Source organism: Caloenas nicobarica, chromosome 2, assembly GCF_036013445.1.
Source record: "Caloenas nicobarica isolate bCalNic1 chromosome 2, bCalNic1.hap1, whole genome shotgun sequence".
Taxonomy (NCBI): Eukaryota; Metazoa; Chordata; class Aves; order Columbiformes; family Columbidae; genus Caloenas; species Caloenas nicobarica.
The window spans coordinates 70,714,294-70,729,819 of NC_088246.1; the positions used below are offsets into that span (position 1 = coordinate 70,714,294).

General features: G+C 36.7%; 1 protein-coding gene across 1 annotated transcript in view; it reads right to left on the bottom strand.

Annotated features, from left to right (window-relative positions):
* DTNBP1 (dystrobrevin binding protein 1) overlaps window positions 1-15,526 on the bottom strand; it is a 73,418-nt gene that overhangs the window by 31,039 nt on the left and 26,853 nt on the right. Inside the window, exon 7 of the mRNA XM_065630004.1 lies at window positions 8,698-8,720. Within this exon, the coding sequence (XP_065486076.1) occupies window positions 8,698-8,720 (23 nt within the window). The remainder of the gene's footprint in view (window positions 1-8,697; window positions 8,721-15,526) is intronic.

Sequence of the window (15,526 nt, forward strand, 5' to 3'; positions counted from 1 at the left end):
AAAAACTGTAAGGCGTTGCTCAGAATTGGGAACACTGGCATGCATTGCCTCTTCAGTTCAGGAGGGTGTGCAGTGCTGCCAGAAACCATGATAGCCATAACAATGAGTTTCATTTACTTAACAAGATCACATTTTTAAAAGCTTCTTGGTGACAATTATCAAAATACAGAGTACAGAGAAAAGGGAATTATGTAATAAATACTTCTCCGATAGTCATCATTACAGGAAAAATTACCAAGAATGTATGGGCATGCAAAGCTTGGGTTTATTTCACTGGTGAAAACAACACCAGAATGTCTATGGGAAAGATTAAAAGCATAATAACAATAATAATCACGAGATAATCCCACCTTCAGTCTGGACTTCAGTAATTAAAGGATGAAATCAAGTTAGAGCTGCAGACAAAATAGGCTTCTATTTTCCCCACATCAGTCATTTTAAGCATTATAGACAATTAGAATATCACACCTTCCGATGTTTTCTTTTCTGCATAAACTGAGTATGACAGGACTTATGTTCCCATGAAATTTTTCCTATTATCTACACAGTTTGCTATTCACCCTGGTAATAGCCAGAGAAAATCCCTGTTGTTACACTGGCCTCCTCCACTCCCTACAAACCCAGGGCTCTGCAAGGCTGAGTCCAGCACAGGGCCAACTTCTGCTGCAGCCAACAGAAGCCACACCTGCACATCCAAGAGCCACCTTGTTTTAAACTGCAGTGATGTCAAAATTCTTGGGATACATCTGAACTCAGAAAGGGCTTTTGACTTGGTGCAACACTAGAATGGAAAAAGAGTAGGACTCGAAGAAAAAAAAAAACCACCTACATAAATGTACCAATATTAACGTTTGCTGGGAGAATAAACTAGCTCCCTCAAAATAAAAAGCGATGTAAGATGAAAGAGCATAAGGGTGCCACATTAAAAAAACCCACAAGATTCTCTAAAAATACATGTAGATGAAGCAGAACTTTAAAAAAGGAAAAAAAAGTCTTCCTACCCTCCATTAAAAAAACGTGATAAACACAAGGTTTCAGAAGTATCTGTAACATCAGTGTTCTGTGGGTTATATTAACTCATCATTTCAATACTACTTTCATGTGACAGCCACCATATAAATCCCAAAATCTAGTTGAGGAAAAAGATTACAAACAGCGCTATCAATTTTTTAACATACAAAGGTACATTACAGCCAAGACATGCAACAAACAAAAAGTTAAAAAAGCATTTGAAGCATTAAACTAGATGTGGTTTGGGGTGGAAGAAGTGACAAAACCAAAAAACTATCTTTGATCAGCTGAGTTGCAAGGGCACACAATATTTGTTCTAAGGAAATCTAATTATCTACTTTGTCCATAAATAATTTGGTATCTCTACAGCATCCTTTTCTAAACTTCAGATTTTCTTTAGAAACTCTACTCCTTATTTACAGCTTTGAAAATTCAGACGCATTTCCAATGTATAAACCACCTTAGAAATGGGTGCCATTTTATGATTGACTACGATCCATCCAAGCCTGTATGGCTACCATCAAAGAAGCCCCATTCTTCCCTCACCAGTTGAAAACTAATAAAAAACAGGCGGGGGGAAATAATTTCCCATCATATCGGATTACTAATCCAGTTGATAGTGCAGCCCACCTTTTGGCAAAGAATAATGGGAAATAGCATTCTGATGTAGAGACTGAGGATGAAATTATAGATAATTTTTATTTCTACACTTTAAATACACTAAAAAAACCCCCACCTTTCTCCCATCTTCCATTGAAATGTAAATTTTATTTCTTGTATAGAAAATACTGTCTGTCCTGAAGACTTGGCACTTGTAAACATTAACCTACTAGGTAATAAATATATTTCCAGTCATCTGCAAAATAAATGCCTACACAAGATACTCTCCATTGGAGTTTGTTTCACCCCAGTCATAATACTTATTCCAGCAAATGTTTTGTCATCTTGTCAAAGGCAGCTAATACATTTTCAGCTACGCCTAGTGCTCAATACAATAGTGTTGCCAATTGATAAAAAGGTCGTGTTTAGAGGGTCAGCAAGAGGCAATTTAAAGTTTCCACTGTTCTTGGGTACGCATTCATATACAGAGCAAGTTCTGAAAGTATGTAATTAAATCTGATAACTCAGCCAAATAGAATCAGATGTGTGCAACTCAGCACCATCCACCTGTGTGCTACAGAAATGTACATTTGAAAGCTAGTGATATACGCCCCAATGTATAAAGAGTCAATTATTTACTGGGGAGGATTGAAATCAGTGAAAGACTAAGAGTGAAGCTTCCATAAATTTCTCTATTTAAAGTGATTTTTTAAATTATTTTTATTCATTTTTTTAAAAGGCTTGACTTGAATTCCATACGTGTTTCAAGGAAGGCAAAAGAGAGAAATAAAGTTACAAGTAGCTATATTCAGATCTAGAAACTTTTAAAACATGTCTTGAGAGTTAAACAGATGTGAGAGTCTGCAAACTTGAAAACATCAAAAGCAAAATCAAAAGCAAGGTAGCTGTAAGAGCAATTTATCATTTGGTTTTCTTCTCCATCTGCCTCATCCTATTACCCTATAAAGGAAGACTTAAGTAGTTAAAGTTATTTGCCTCTTACTCAAGGTTTGACTAGAAATGCCCAAGTCTCAAATCTTCCCATTCTCAATAGAATGGTTATCATATATGGGAGACTTGGTCAATTCTTGCCACAGACACTACTGGACACCTAAAGTTGCATGGTTCTCCTCCCACAGCTTGGATGGGGAAAAAAGCTGGTAACACACACTATTAACTAGAAATCTATCAGAATATTTTCAGCTCGTAGCAAAATACTGAGGAAAACCCCTGAAATCTGAGTATCCTTGAAATTTTAATTCTATCTTGGCTTTATTACAATAGAATTAAGCAATTGTTATCCAACCGTTTTCTGGTATGCCAAAATAAGAGTTGTCTTCTTTCACATCTGTGCTACAGGGTTTAAATATCGAAGTTTTTGACCATGGACACCTAATTAAATTCTAAAACAATCAGGAAACACTTGTAGCAGCAGCACTGCCTATCACACAGAGCATATATTGGAAGAAGCGTCCAAACAACCACAGACACCCTCCTTCCCCTATTCAAATGAGTCATTGAAGTGCAAAATCAGAAAATAGAACAATAAATTAGAGCTCTCACTAGTAAACAGCTTGGTTATGGACACGATTCATCAACATAAAATTCTTCACAGTAATGAAACACCTTGAATGTTCCTAATGTTACAGGCCCTGGGGTAGTATATTTGGAAATAGTAAACGAACTCCATGTGGCTGGTATGATTTTTCTATGACAACGTCATCTACTCTTAGTCAGAAGAAACATACAGGATTGCATGCCCAGAACTACAGCACAACTTCTAGAACAGCTACATTACTGAATGTATGAGCTTTGTCAACCATGAGCTGTAAAGATCTCCATTGCATGTTACCCATGCATCTGGAAGACAATACAGAGACTAGGAAAAAGTTGTTTATTTTGACAGCCATCAGAATACAGCATGGTAAAGGGGATCCCTAGACTGGAAGGGAAAAAAAAAAAAAAAAAGAAAAAAATCACTATTTGTTGAAGTGAGTAGATTTCAAAAAAAAGGAGAACAAAGGGATGGAGTCAATAGACTGCTTCAAATATCATGTACTCTTAGAAAAGGGAACAGGGAAAGCCAGGAAATTAAATTTTAGATACAAACATACTTAAGCAACTGATAAAAGGACTGGAAAACTGCCATTTCAACAGAAGCATCTTAGATGCATGAAGAAGGATGACAAAAGATCTGCATATCAAATGTGACCCAATGACTTAATCTAGAAGAGAAAAGCAAGAAAACACACCTGTTTTCTTCATCAGCTTCCTTCTCAGAAAGAGTATTTTGATAAAGCTCTTAAAACTTATCAGGACTTGTTTGAGAGAGATCTCTGATGGAAAGGGCTGAAAACATATTTTGTTTTACTGTAAATAGAAGGGCTGAAAATGGTCATATGACCCATTTCCCTGAGCTTGAATGAGACTAATCCTATTAAAGCTTAGAAATATGCATGACTCAGTAGCCAGAGCCATGTGTGTATCTGCCCTTACAACATTTCTGCCACTTTTCATTGTCCAAAAGGGCTGTGTTGCTGATTTGTAAATGGCCTCTATTGCTTTAGCTTTCTTTCCAGAAACAAACTCAAAACATGTTGTTGGTTTTTTTTAAATCTATCATGTATACAGTTCCCATTTGGATAAAATCTGAAGTAAATTCAACAGCATATGTTTTTACCATTGTGCAATTCTACTAGTTTTATAACCTTAAATTTTTTTCCATTATCTACCTCACTGCTCTGCTTGACTCTTCCATTTTATAAAGAGATTAACAGTATTCTGTAAATACTACACAGTCCTGGCTACATGAGAACAGAAGCAATGTTAACTTCAAAAAAACCCAACCAACCAAAAAAAACCCCCAAAAAATCCCCCAAAACAACACAACGACCATGTGCCTGTAAGGATGGTGGAATGATTTCAAATCTCAGTGTAGTCGCGAATGCACTAGGTTTCACATATCAGAAGAAAGTAACCACATATTTGCTATCTAATTTCTAGTTTCTCAGCTGTAAAAATGAAAATGATACACACCCTTTCTAAACCACGGAAGAGCGCAATCCATCAAATGCTAAAAACAAATACACACACAAATATCGACTAAAATAAATTCTACTATTGCACAAAATTGCCAAAACCAGCAACAGAACACTTTTTTTTTTTTAATAGCAGTTTTATAAGCCTCAGCCAGGACAGGACAGCAGAGAGCACAAGCCAGCTCCTGCAAGCAGTTCTCTGAACACTGGAACTGACACACACTGGGAAGAAACTTGCAGGCTCCTTCATATGGCATATCCAACATTTTCATTCATAAATCCATCATCTTCTACAGCAAAGCTCTCTGAAAGATAAATTACTAAAAAAAAAAAAAAAAGAACCAGACAACCTTTGAGATGTTTTGTCCTAGTGCAGACTCACACTTTGAGTACACAAACGCCAGCGCTGTAGCAGTATCAACAGGGACACCCCACAATCCTCCCTGCCTTCTTCAGAAAGAGATGCTTAATATAAAGAAGAAAGCTTCTAACTTTCACAGATTATGAAATAATAGGTTATGCTTACATTGTAATAGAAAATCCTTCGAGACTACACCCATGTATCTATATCTATTTATACATACGCAACACTCCAGGGAAGTAAATTTTTAAAACCTATCAGAGAGACCTGTGAAGGTGCCCATCTGCCTCGTGAGCCGGACCTGCATTCTCATGGTCAGTGCCAATATACAATTAGTATTTTTTCTATATTCATTGTGAAAGTAATGGGATGCATCACTAAATTCAAGTTCCAGTGCTGCGCTATTTTGACAATCAGACTATATCATTCAGTGTCTCGATTCTAGCAAAGCTTTCTATCCTGAGCAAGGCATGAAAATTCAGCACTGGTGAATGTGAAAGTTACAGCTGGACAATGAAAATTGTGCATACGATCCTCTTTTTACCCTCTCTAGCAAACATATTTAAGGAATGCTTTTGGGGTACTTTGGTTTCTGCAGATTCAGATAGAACGAACTTATACATTTATTAAATATATTAGGCTGCCCAGGGAAGTGGTTGAGTCACTATCCCTGGAGGTGTTTAAAAGATGTGCAGATGAGGTTCTTAGGAACATGGCTTAGTGCTAGAGGTAGGTTATGGTTGGACTCGATGACCTTGAGGGTCTATTCCAACTAAAACGATTCTGTGATTTACCATCCTTAATCTGGAAGCCAATACTTTTTAGTATATGGGCATTCAAATACGCAAATAACAAGTTACCATTATGAAAACTGGTATTTCTGTTATTTTCCATTAAAATACCATTTAATGTACAATGTTTTCAACTGCACATGCATTGAAAGATGCAAATGTATATAAAGGTACTTTAAGCAGTTCTTTCCTAGCCCATGCACTGGGTATTTTACGAACTAAACGTTTATGAACACATTTCACTCTGGACAGTTATGGAAGGATGAATTAGTTGAGGATGTAGTCTATACTTGCAATATAAAAATGTAAAGAATCATCTACCCAACTACTTAACATATTTCAGTTGGAACTAGTCTCTCTCGAGAACAGCAAATCAGAGCTGTACGCAAGAACTTATCATAAAAGCTTTACATCATGGTACTAATACTTCCTCACTTCAACCTTAAAATGTATTAGGTAACATACCACCAGAAGTATTTGACTTTTAGATGACCATGTTACCTTATTAACTTAGACATGCTGCCTGCCCCCGCTGCTGCATTTTACTCTTCTGTGCCAGGATTTCTAGGGCTATCTACTGAGTTATTTCAGCATGTTTCATCAACCAAAACTAAGCCAAAATCAAGTGACAGATCATTTTCTGCACAAATCTAGCGAGCCTTGGAAGTAGCCATCAGTTAGACTGGGCAAAGTTGCTGTAGAACTGAAACATCTCCCACTACGTAATCATGAATCCTTCGTGACCAGGAAGCTCTGAGTCTCCCTGTTTCTAGTCAGCTGATGAAATATATGCTAGGTACTCAGAAACCGGCTGAAAGTCCAAAATGCTGGAAAAAAACTGGCTGAAGCCAATCTAATGAACACCTCTATTTCACAATCCAGGTTAACAACAAAAATTCCAAGTTACATCAGACCTGAGAATGCACAACTTAGTAGGCAAGAAACCACAAAAACATTTCCTCCAACTATTTACTTCCAATCAGCCATGCACCCACTTTTCAGTAGTTTCATTTCAATTTCCTGGGAAAATGTCAGGCAAAACAGTGAAAGTTTTTACCAAAGTCAAAATACGGTATCTATTGTTTATTTTAAAGCATGTTGTTGTCATCTTTAAGAAAAGAAATTAGACTTCCTTGATGTGACTATTCTTGAAAGTTTATTAGCTATTACTCCTCTCCCTTCTGTCAGGTATAAACTGAAAAAGTTCATTGTACAAAAAAATACAGGAATTTGACTGACTGATGTTTAATAGCCGTTTTGAAGGATCTGTCACTTTGTGCTTTTCCAGCCTTCCATAGCTTATGCCAATTCTTTTGAGTACTGTAGAGTAAATTGATCAGTTGGTGCAAAAATGTCCAACGGACCTATATAAACCTTGTAACTTGGTCTCTCCTTGTTACAGCATGAGATCCTATGCCTTTCCCATTGATATTGGCTGCATTAGCCACAGATTGCAGCTGAACTTTTCGGCAAAGAAACATTCAAAGACTGGCTTTTTTCTTGGCAACTGTTTGCAATTTTCCCTCCTTGTAGCAAACTAAAAACCTTCTCTTGGCTACCAAGACAAGCCTTTCATAACTGGTATTGGAAATCTGTATGTCTCTGTATCCTTTTACAGAACCGGTTACTTAGTTTGGTATTAATTTCAAAGTTAACACACAGCTAACAACCTCCTCCTCCATGAAAATAATTGTAAAATACTTACTGTCAAATAAAGCCAGAATGTCTATTGGAAAAACAAGAAGCCAAAAGAGAAATAACTTTGGAAACCATCCTCTTGGCTTTCAGAAACTCACTTAAAACCCCTAATAAATACAAACTAAAAAAACCCAGAATCAATACAAACTGAAAAAAAACAGGATTCACTATTCTCACAAGCATCAGGCACCATAAAGTAGCTACTTTGCTTTGGAACAGAATGAGCTCAGCATCATCATTGGTTTTATACTGAGCTAGTCTGTGTTGAAAGCTGTCAAATCAATCAAAAAACAGTTGTTATGGTAAGCTACAGATAAAGTGACATTTTACATAATCTGTGTTGCTTGTCCCTTAACATTAGCTTTATTATTTTCCTTTTTTAGTATTATGTAAAGATGTGATAGTCATGAACTGAAAAGGCAGAGGATTGCAGTTGATAAGAAATTTCCATCTCTTTTTTCAATTTTGAGAGACAATTACTTGACATAAGTCAATGTACTTGACTTCATTCTCAGAAATAAAGACTAGTCACAAAGGCACAGTCACACCTTATTCAAACCAAAAGATAATAGCAATTGTCAAGCTGATCAAACATTGAGATTAGTAGGTACAGTAATCCTGAATTTAAGATGTCCTGAAAATGGTAATGTGTTCCATCTACACGACACAGACGAAGCAATAATACATTACAGAGTTTCTAGCCATTACATATTATTTAGGACAGATATTTGTATATACCATTGTGTATAGCCAACAAGTTAAGCTACAAAAATTGCATTTGTTTGATGCACCATAATGCTGTGAAAATTTCCTTGAAACAGCTAGACAAAAGTCTAACAATTAACAGCCTGTGACACATGTCAAAAACACATTCATGCAAGAAAAGACATGGACTAGCTGAAGATAAAGCCCTTAAGTTCCAAAACTGAACATCAAGGGAAAGGCTTGAATTAGATACAGATTCTCTTAAATCTAGCTCAGGCAACAGAACCATCTGTGTTCTTTCTACACTTAACGACTCTCCGAGAGGAACCAGTAGCAAGAACAGGTAAACTGAAAAATAAACAGCCTCTTGGGTCAACATAAAACTAACGTTATCAAATGCAGAACTGGAACAGTTCCTTTCTAGTTTCACTTAATACAAGAATTACTGCAACTCTTGCAAACATTCAAGCAGAAAATTAAAAACAGGATTTACCTTTGAAGGTCTCAAGTTCCTTCCTGTTGGAGAAAAGCAGAATTTAAAAAAAAAATCATTATTAAAAATACTACATCTAGAACTACAGGAATTCGAGTTATTATTTGTCAGGGTAATATTACTACATGTGTTTATCACAGGCAAACACTATCATCCTATTGAGAAATCAGGCTACCACCTCTTTATTAACATGAACAACTATGCAAATATTGCACATTTATATCTAGGCACATAATTTTTAGATATACTGTTGCAAAAATAACCAAGACTTCATAAGGCTCTAGGTACTAAAACATCCATTGATTAGCAGAGCTTTGCCCATTTATAGCATAGTGAATAACTGTGTTCCATTTTCATCAGTGCTATTCAAAATCCTTTTGGCAACAGGGAAGGAGAAGAATTTGACAATATCACTCAGTTACAACACACTTTAAAAGCAGCGGAGGCTTATAGTGACATTCCCCAGAGGAGAGGATTTTAAAGTACAGTGACAGATAACCCACAATACTCATGTACCAGAAAGCTAAGAAATTAAGCCAACAGCAATGATATCTTTTTTCTTTCATACCAGGCCACCTTCCACTTTTAGTAGCTATGCAATTGTGAATGCAAAGGGTACAAAACCAAGAGAAATATTTTCTCTGTTTTCAAGAAATTGCAAAATCTTCCATTTGCTATTGCTGCAAAGTACTGATTTTTCATTAATGTAGAGACTAAGGAAGAATCAAAGTAAGCTGGCCTTCTACTTACAAAATGCTTATTTATAATAAATATCTTTTCAGTCTGTGCCTTGCAGACTGATTAGTAAATTCTGAATTTTAAAAGCAAAAGTGATAAGAAAAATATTTTTTACAAAAAACCCTGAACAGTTGTCCAGATAAATTATTCTATTCACTATCTATACACTAAAACATGCTTCTGTCATTACTGAATCAGCTAACATATACAGTGTTTCACAATACATATGCTATACCATAATAATTCCTTTTCCTCCCTAACAAATAATGCAATTCAGCATTTATTCTTCATCAAGAACAGACAAAACTGTTTTGAGCCTGAAACAACTTATTTTCTAAGTATCTAAAAGAAGTGAGAGAATACATTTACCTCCACATTTTCAGCAAACATCCCACTTTTGTCACCAAATGTGAAATACAGGTTTTTGAAAGAATGGGTGCTTTACCAGGAAATAAGCTGTAGTATGATTCAGAGAAGCCTATTAGCTATAGCTTCCTGTATCTATTTCCCTTCCTACTTCTCTCCCATCCCTCTCCCAAGCTAGTTTCTCCCATTTTTACCAGAGAAAAAAGCTACTTTACAACATTTATGATTTGAAGGTTCATACCCTAATAAATTTTAACTGCCCTGTGTACTCTCACTACAAAATTCTTAAGCATTCTCATGAATTGCACTCCTTATGTTTTAATAATGACATCCTAGTTGAGAAAACAACAATTGCAGGAAATGCTTGTTTTCCACAGACTGAAACAAAACCATACTGAGGAAACATCTTGCGAAAGAAAGAGGGGAAAAAAACCTGATGCTAGTTGCTCCTAAAATCAGGTCTTATGCCACTTGCCTCCCAAAGGGAACACAAAACAATTACTGTCATTGTGTTGAAACAGATTAGCAAACAAGATGGTAACACAGTAACCAACTGACAGTGATATTCATTGCTATTGACTAAAACCCCAGAGTCTTCTCTTTCAAAATCCATCAATATTTTTAGAATTGATGCATTAAGATGCTATCACTACATCCATATATATAATTGCCATTCATTGCAAAAGTTGGAAATTAATATTTGACAAAAGTTTTTTTTAAAACACATATCTGAAAAATTTAAACTATTGACAATTAGCCTACAATATAAATACAGGTATGGAATCTAAGGATCTGCATTTCCTATTATCCTCATACCAATTTAGATCCAAAGACCAATGAGTCTTTATATTTTAGACAACATGAATGAATCAATTGCATCTTGTGGTTTCTCACACCACTCTCAATAAAACCTACATTTAGAAATACATAAAAAAAATGCTTGTTGAAAATATGCTCTTTATCAGCAACACAGAGGACTTTTTTTTTTTTTTAAATCAAATGATTCAAATAAAAACTTGAAGCTTTTAAATTTTAATCCTAAATTTCATTTATCAGCAGCTTTGGTAAGAAGCAGACAATAAACTTAAACTGGAAAGGAGACTATGATCTGTAAAGACACTGGCAAAATAGATGACTTAAGATTAAATTACTAAATTTTCTAGATGTGTAATTACAAAGTTCTAGACATACGTACAGAAAAAAATATTACAAAGTATTACATTTCTCCTCCCCTTTCTAAGTAAATAAATAATTCTGTATTTATTGATAAGCTGTCAGAAAGAAGATACCTCCTACATTTTCTCTATAAATCTAAACACAAAAAATCATCTACAGAAGTAAATATATTGAAGCTACATTAAGAAGGAAACAGTGTATTTGGAACACAGACATTCTATAAAAGAAAAAGCAGTTAGCTTAAGTAAAAAGATTAAACTGGAAACAGTTCAAGAAAACAGTCATCTTCCAAATGGGTTTGAAAGACAAACAGGAGGGAAAAAACTTGCATCGGAAGTAGGCCTGGATGAGTAGCTAGGACTGTTGTCTATTATTATTTTAGATTTTGCCATATTAAATTACCAGCCTTGATGCTGTATATATCACACTTTTGTATTTGTTCTTTTACTTTAAATTGTTCATTCTTTGAGATCATTTTTCACATTAGGTTTATACAAAAGCTATGGCAGCAGAGCTCAGGCTTTGATGGATAGCTTACTAACAACATCATCCCAGAAGATACAACTACAGTACAATGCATAATTTCAGCAGAAGAGTTCTGTCAACTGCTTCAGCTCAAGTGTATTAGCCTGTACATGTCTTCCCCAGGAAAAGGTTAGTCTTCCCCTCTACCCCATTTGCCTAACTCGTTTAAGACAACTGAAAGCTTTCCGCAAAGAAATGCTCCTCGATTTTACAGACTTTTTGTCAAAAAAAAAAAAATCATGCACTTCACAGATGGATGAGATAACCCTTTCTGTTATTATTGGAAAGAAAATACACACACCCACCTTACTCCCAGCCTCCCTATAGATGAAGGCTCTTCAAGCCCAGTATGGGCCACTCACCATCTATGCAGGACTAAAGGAACTCCCGTGCAGGCTTTGACTGCTCATCAATCAAACCCACTATCTGGCACCTCACTATATGCTCTTTAACTACTAAATTTTAGGTTAGTACCAACTAATCTGGCTAGTTAACACAAATAAGAATATTCTTCACTTTTTTACAGGTAACAGTAAGAAGAAGAAAGGAATTAATTAGCAGTTGTATTATAATATAAATACCTCCTCTCTCAGGGAAAGATGAAGTTTAGTATCACTGAGCAAGAAAAAAAATGAAGGCTAAAATAACAAGCTAAAGCATAAAATAATCAGACTATAAGGGCATGGAGGAGGTACTTTAGAAGTAATCTTGTTGTGTGTGCAGTGCAATTTAGGAAGCCCACCTTCCTTCCTGAGAGGCAAGAGGCTGTACAGGCTGTATCTACACTGGAGTCATGCCCATGAAAACCATTCACATAATCACAGAATGACTGGGGTTGGAAGGGACTTCTGGAGATCATCTAGTCCAACTCACCCGCTAAAGCAGGTTCACCCAGAGCTGATCACACAGAAATGCATCCAGGCAGGTTTTGAATGTTCCCAGAGAAGGAGACTCCACAACCTCTCTGGGCAGCCTGTTCCAGTGCTCTGGCAACCTCAGAGTAAAGAAGTTTCTCCTCATATTCGGATGGAACCTCCTGTGCTTCAGTCTGTGCCCATTGCCTCTCATCCTGTCATTGGCCACCACTGAAAGGAAACTGGTCCCATTCTCTTGACATCCACCCTTGAGATATTGATAAACATTGATGAGATCCCCCCCTCAGCCTTCTCCAGGCTGAACAGACCCAGCTCTCTCAGTTTCTCCTCATAAGAAAGATGCTCCAGGCCCCTAATCACCTTTGTAGCCCTCTGCTGGACTCCCTCCAGTAATTCCTTGTCCTTCTTAAAGTGGTGAGCCCAGAACTAGACATGGTACTCCAGATGCGGCCTCACCAGGGCAGAGAAGAGGGGGAGGATCGCCTCCCTTGACCTGTTGGTCACACTCTTCTTAATGCATCCCAGGATACCATTTGCCTTCTTGGCCAGAAAGGCACATTGCTGGCTCATAGTCAATCTGTTGTCGAACGGAACTCCCAAGTCCTTCTCTGCAGTGCTGCTCTTCAGCAGGTCAACCCCTAACATTTGGCCATGCATATAGGCATATCTCTTCCTTTCCAGTTGCTTGTTTTCATAAAATCCATGCAGGGCTTAATTATTCTGAGAAATTCTATACCCATTAAATTCTATTCAAAATGACCTACAGGATAGCAGCAAGTAAAGGGCACCAATTGTCAGCAAAACTCCAAATGCATAAGCCTGGTTGCCTACTTCTTCATTAAGTCAGGAGAAACATGATATTTAGGTATATTTTAATGCTGGCACAACAGACACATTAATCAGATTCTCAGCCCCTTCTGAGCATGATGGACATCGGTAACTCTGACCATAAACCCCTCTATGCACCATGCTTAATAAAGCACAGCTGATAATGTCTCATGGTTCAAAATAACCTAAAGAAATTAAATCAAAACCTTGTTAATGCAAGAGATTGCTGCAAACTTCTCTGAAACATCTCATCAAAAAAGATCTGAGCCACATGTTTAGAGGGAAAGGATTGAAAAAATACTCCATTTTATTCTGAAGTATACCTTTTATACAAACTTTTATTTGCAAGACATATAATGAATTCTGAAGCGAGTTAAAACCGTCATGCCTTGAAGTTCTGATGAGACAGGATGTGTCTTTTGAACTATTATTAAGTTACTTGGAATGTTCTGATGATCATGTTGTCAGTAGTCTCAAATTCTTCATTTACAGAAAGTTGAGCTTCAGGGTTTGTGGTGAGAATATATAATTTTGGAGACCATAGATCGCTGTCTACAATCTATAACTAGTCCCACAGAGTAACCTACACAACCAGAACTTAGATAAACATTTAGAGAGCAAATACAAATTCCCAATTACCTTCCCATTCCTATCAGGCTTTTCATTGCACTGTTGGATTAACCCTGCTTTAGTCACTGGGCAAAAGAGATAAACACTAGGAAGAAAATTCTATTGGATATCACCGATAAACAACAACAACAAAAAAGGATAAAGAAGAATATTGGAGGAGAAGGAAAAGCAAGAAGGGGAAGGCAAGTAAAGATCAAAGATAAATGCTTGCTAGAAGTTTCCAAATTCACAAACTATAACTGTGTGTAAAGATACGGACGATGCTCGAAGTTTTTTAAATTCAAGTTATATGGAGATCACATCATTCCTCCTAAATTCCATCCTCTGATCCAGCCAGATTTGCAAATCATGTAATACACCAGCACAGAAGCCATCCAGAGTGCCTGGCCCCTGGTTTGCACAATGGGCTTAAAGGATGAGGCAGCTTCAGGGTTAGCCTGAGATGTTCCTGAACCGATGCAGACTGGAGACAGAGAAGGACAGAGAGGCCCTGGTACAGGGCATCCACCTGCTCTACAGCAAATGAACAAGTTTATAAATACTAATATGTGACCACTTTTAGAGAGAGCATAGAAATAAAACTAGGTAATTTGTGGAAGTGTCCTGCACAAACACAGGCCATAATAGAGAACTGAAAGCAGGACAGCAACAGTCCCACTCTTTCTGTGCTTCTGTTAAGACAAATAGAACACACACCTAGCCTAAACAAAATACTTCTACTTCAAGAAAATCCGATCTTCCCTTGAAAGGGGGCCGCTTACCTAAAGCCAAATCCAGACAATACTTGAATCAAGTATTCTATCTTAGACTGAATAAATATTTCTGATTTTTCTATATCCCAACAATTTTTGTACCTAAAAATGCACTATGAATCAAGAAAATGCAATTGTCAGTAAGACGACAACTGCGTTTATAATTACTGAAACTTGATGTTGCTGCTAAAGCACGTGGCATGGAATTACCTGTGTTGCCTTCTCTTGTCACCTTTATATTTCAGGAATTAAAGCAGCTGATGAAAACAGGTCAATTCATATACCTGAAACCACATTTAAAATTTGGGCTGCCTGCAAACTCAAACATGTTCCCATTATTTCCCAATTCATTCACTTCTTTCTTTACAATTGCACAGATTTGCACTTTTTTTTCTAAAGAAAAAACAAACTCTCCCAAACACAACTGTGTAGCAATGCCCTGATTCAACTTGCTCAGAACTTAATAAAAGGCCTGCAGTAGCATATTCACTGAAGTGGTTTTGTTTGGCGATTTGGATTTTTTTTGTTTGGTTTGGGTTTTTTGTGTCCGTGAGTGTGTGCGTTTTGTGGTTTTGTTTCAGTTTTGTTTGGTTTTGGGGTTTTGTGTGTGTGTTTTGATTTGGTTTTTTGTTGGTTGTTTGTTTTGGGGTTTGTGTGTGGTTTTGCTTGCTTGTTTGTTTTTAAATAAAACTTAAACAGAATGGAGAGATAAAGTATCAAAGATAGTAACTTCTGCTTAACAGCTTATTGACCATCTAGTAGTGACCATCCTCATGTCTTCACTATCCAGTTGAGGAACAGACAGCAACTGCAAAACCACACATCCTGCTGGACATTTGCACAGCAGTTAACAGTTTTAAGCAGGTACCCATAAGGGAAATTCTCAAAGATTTAAGTAGTGTATTAAATGCAGACAGCTGCAAGCTTTCCAAACATTTC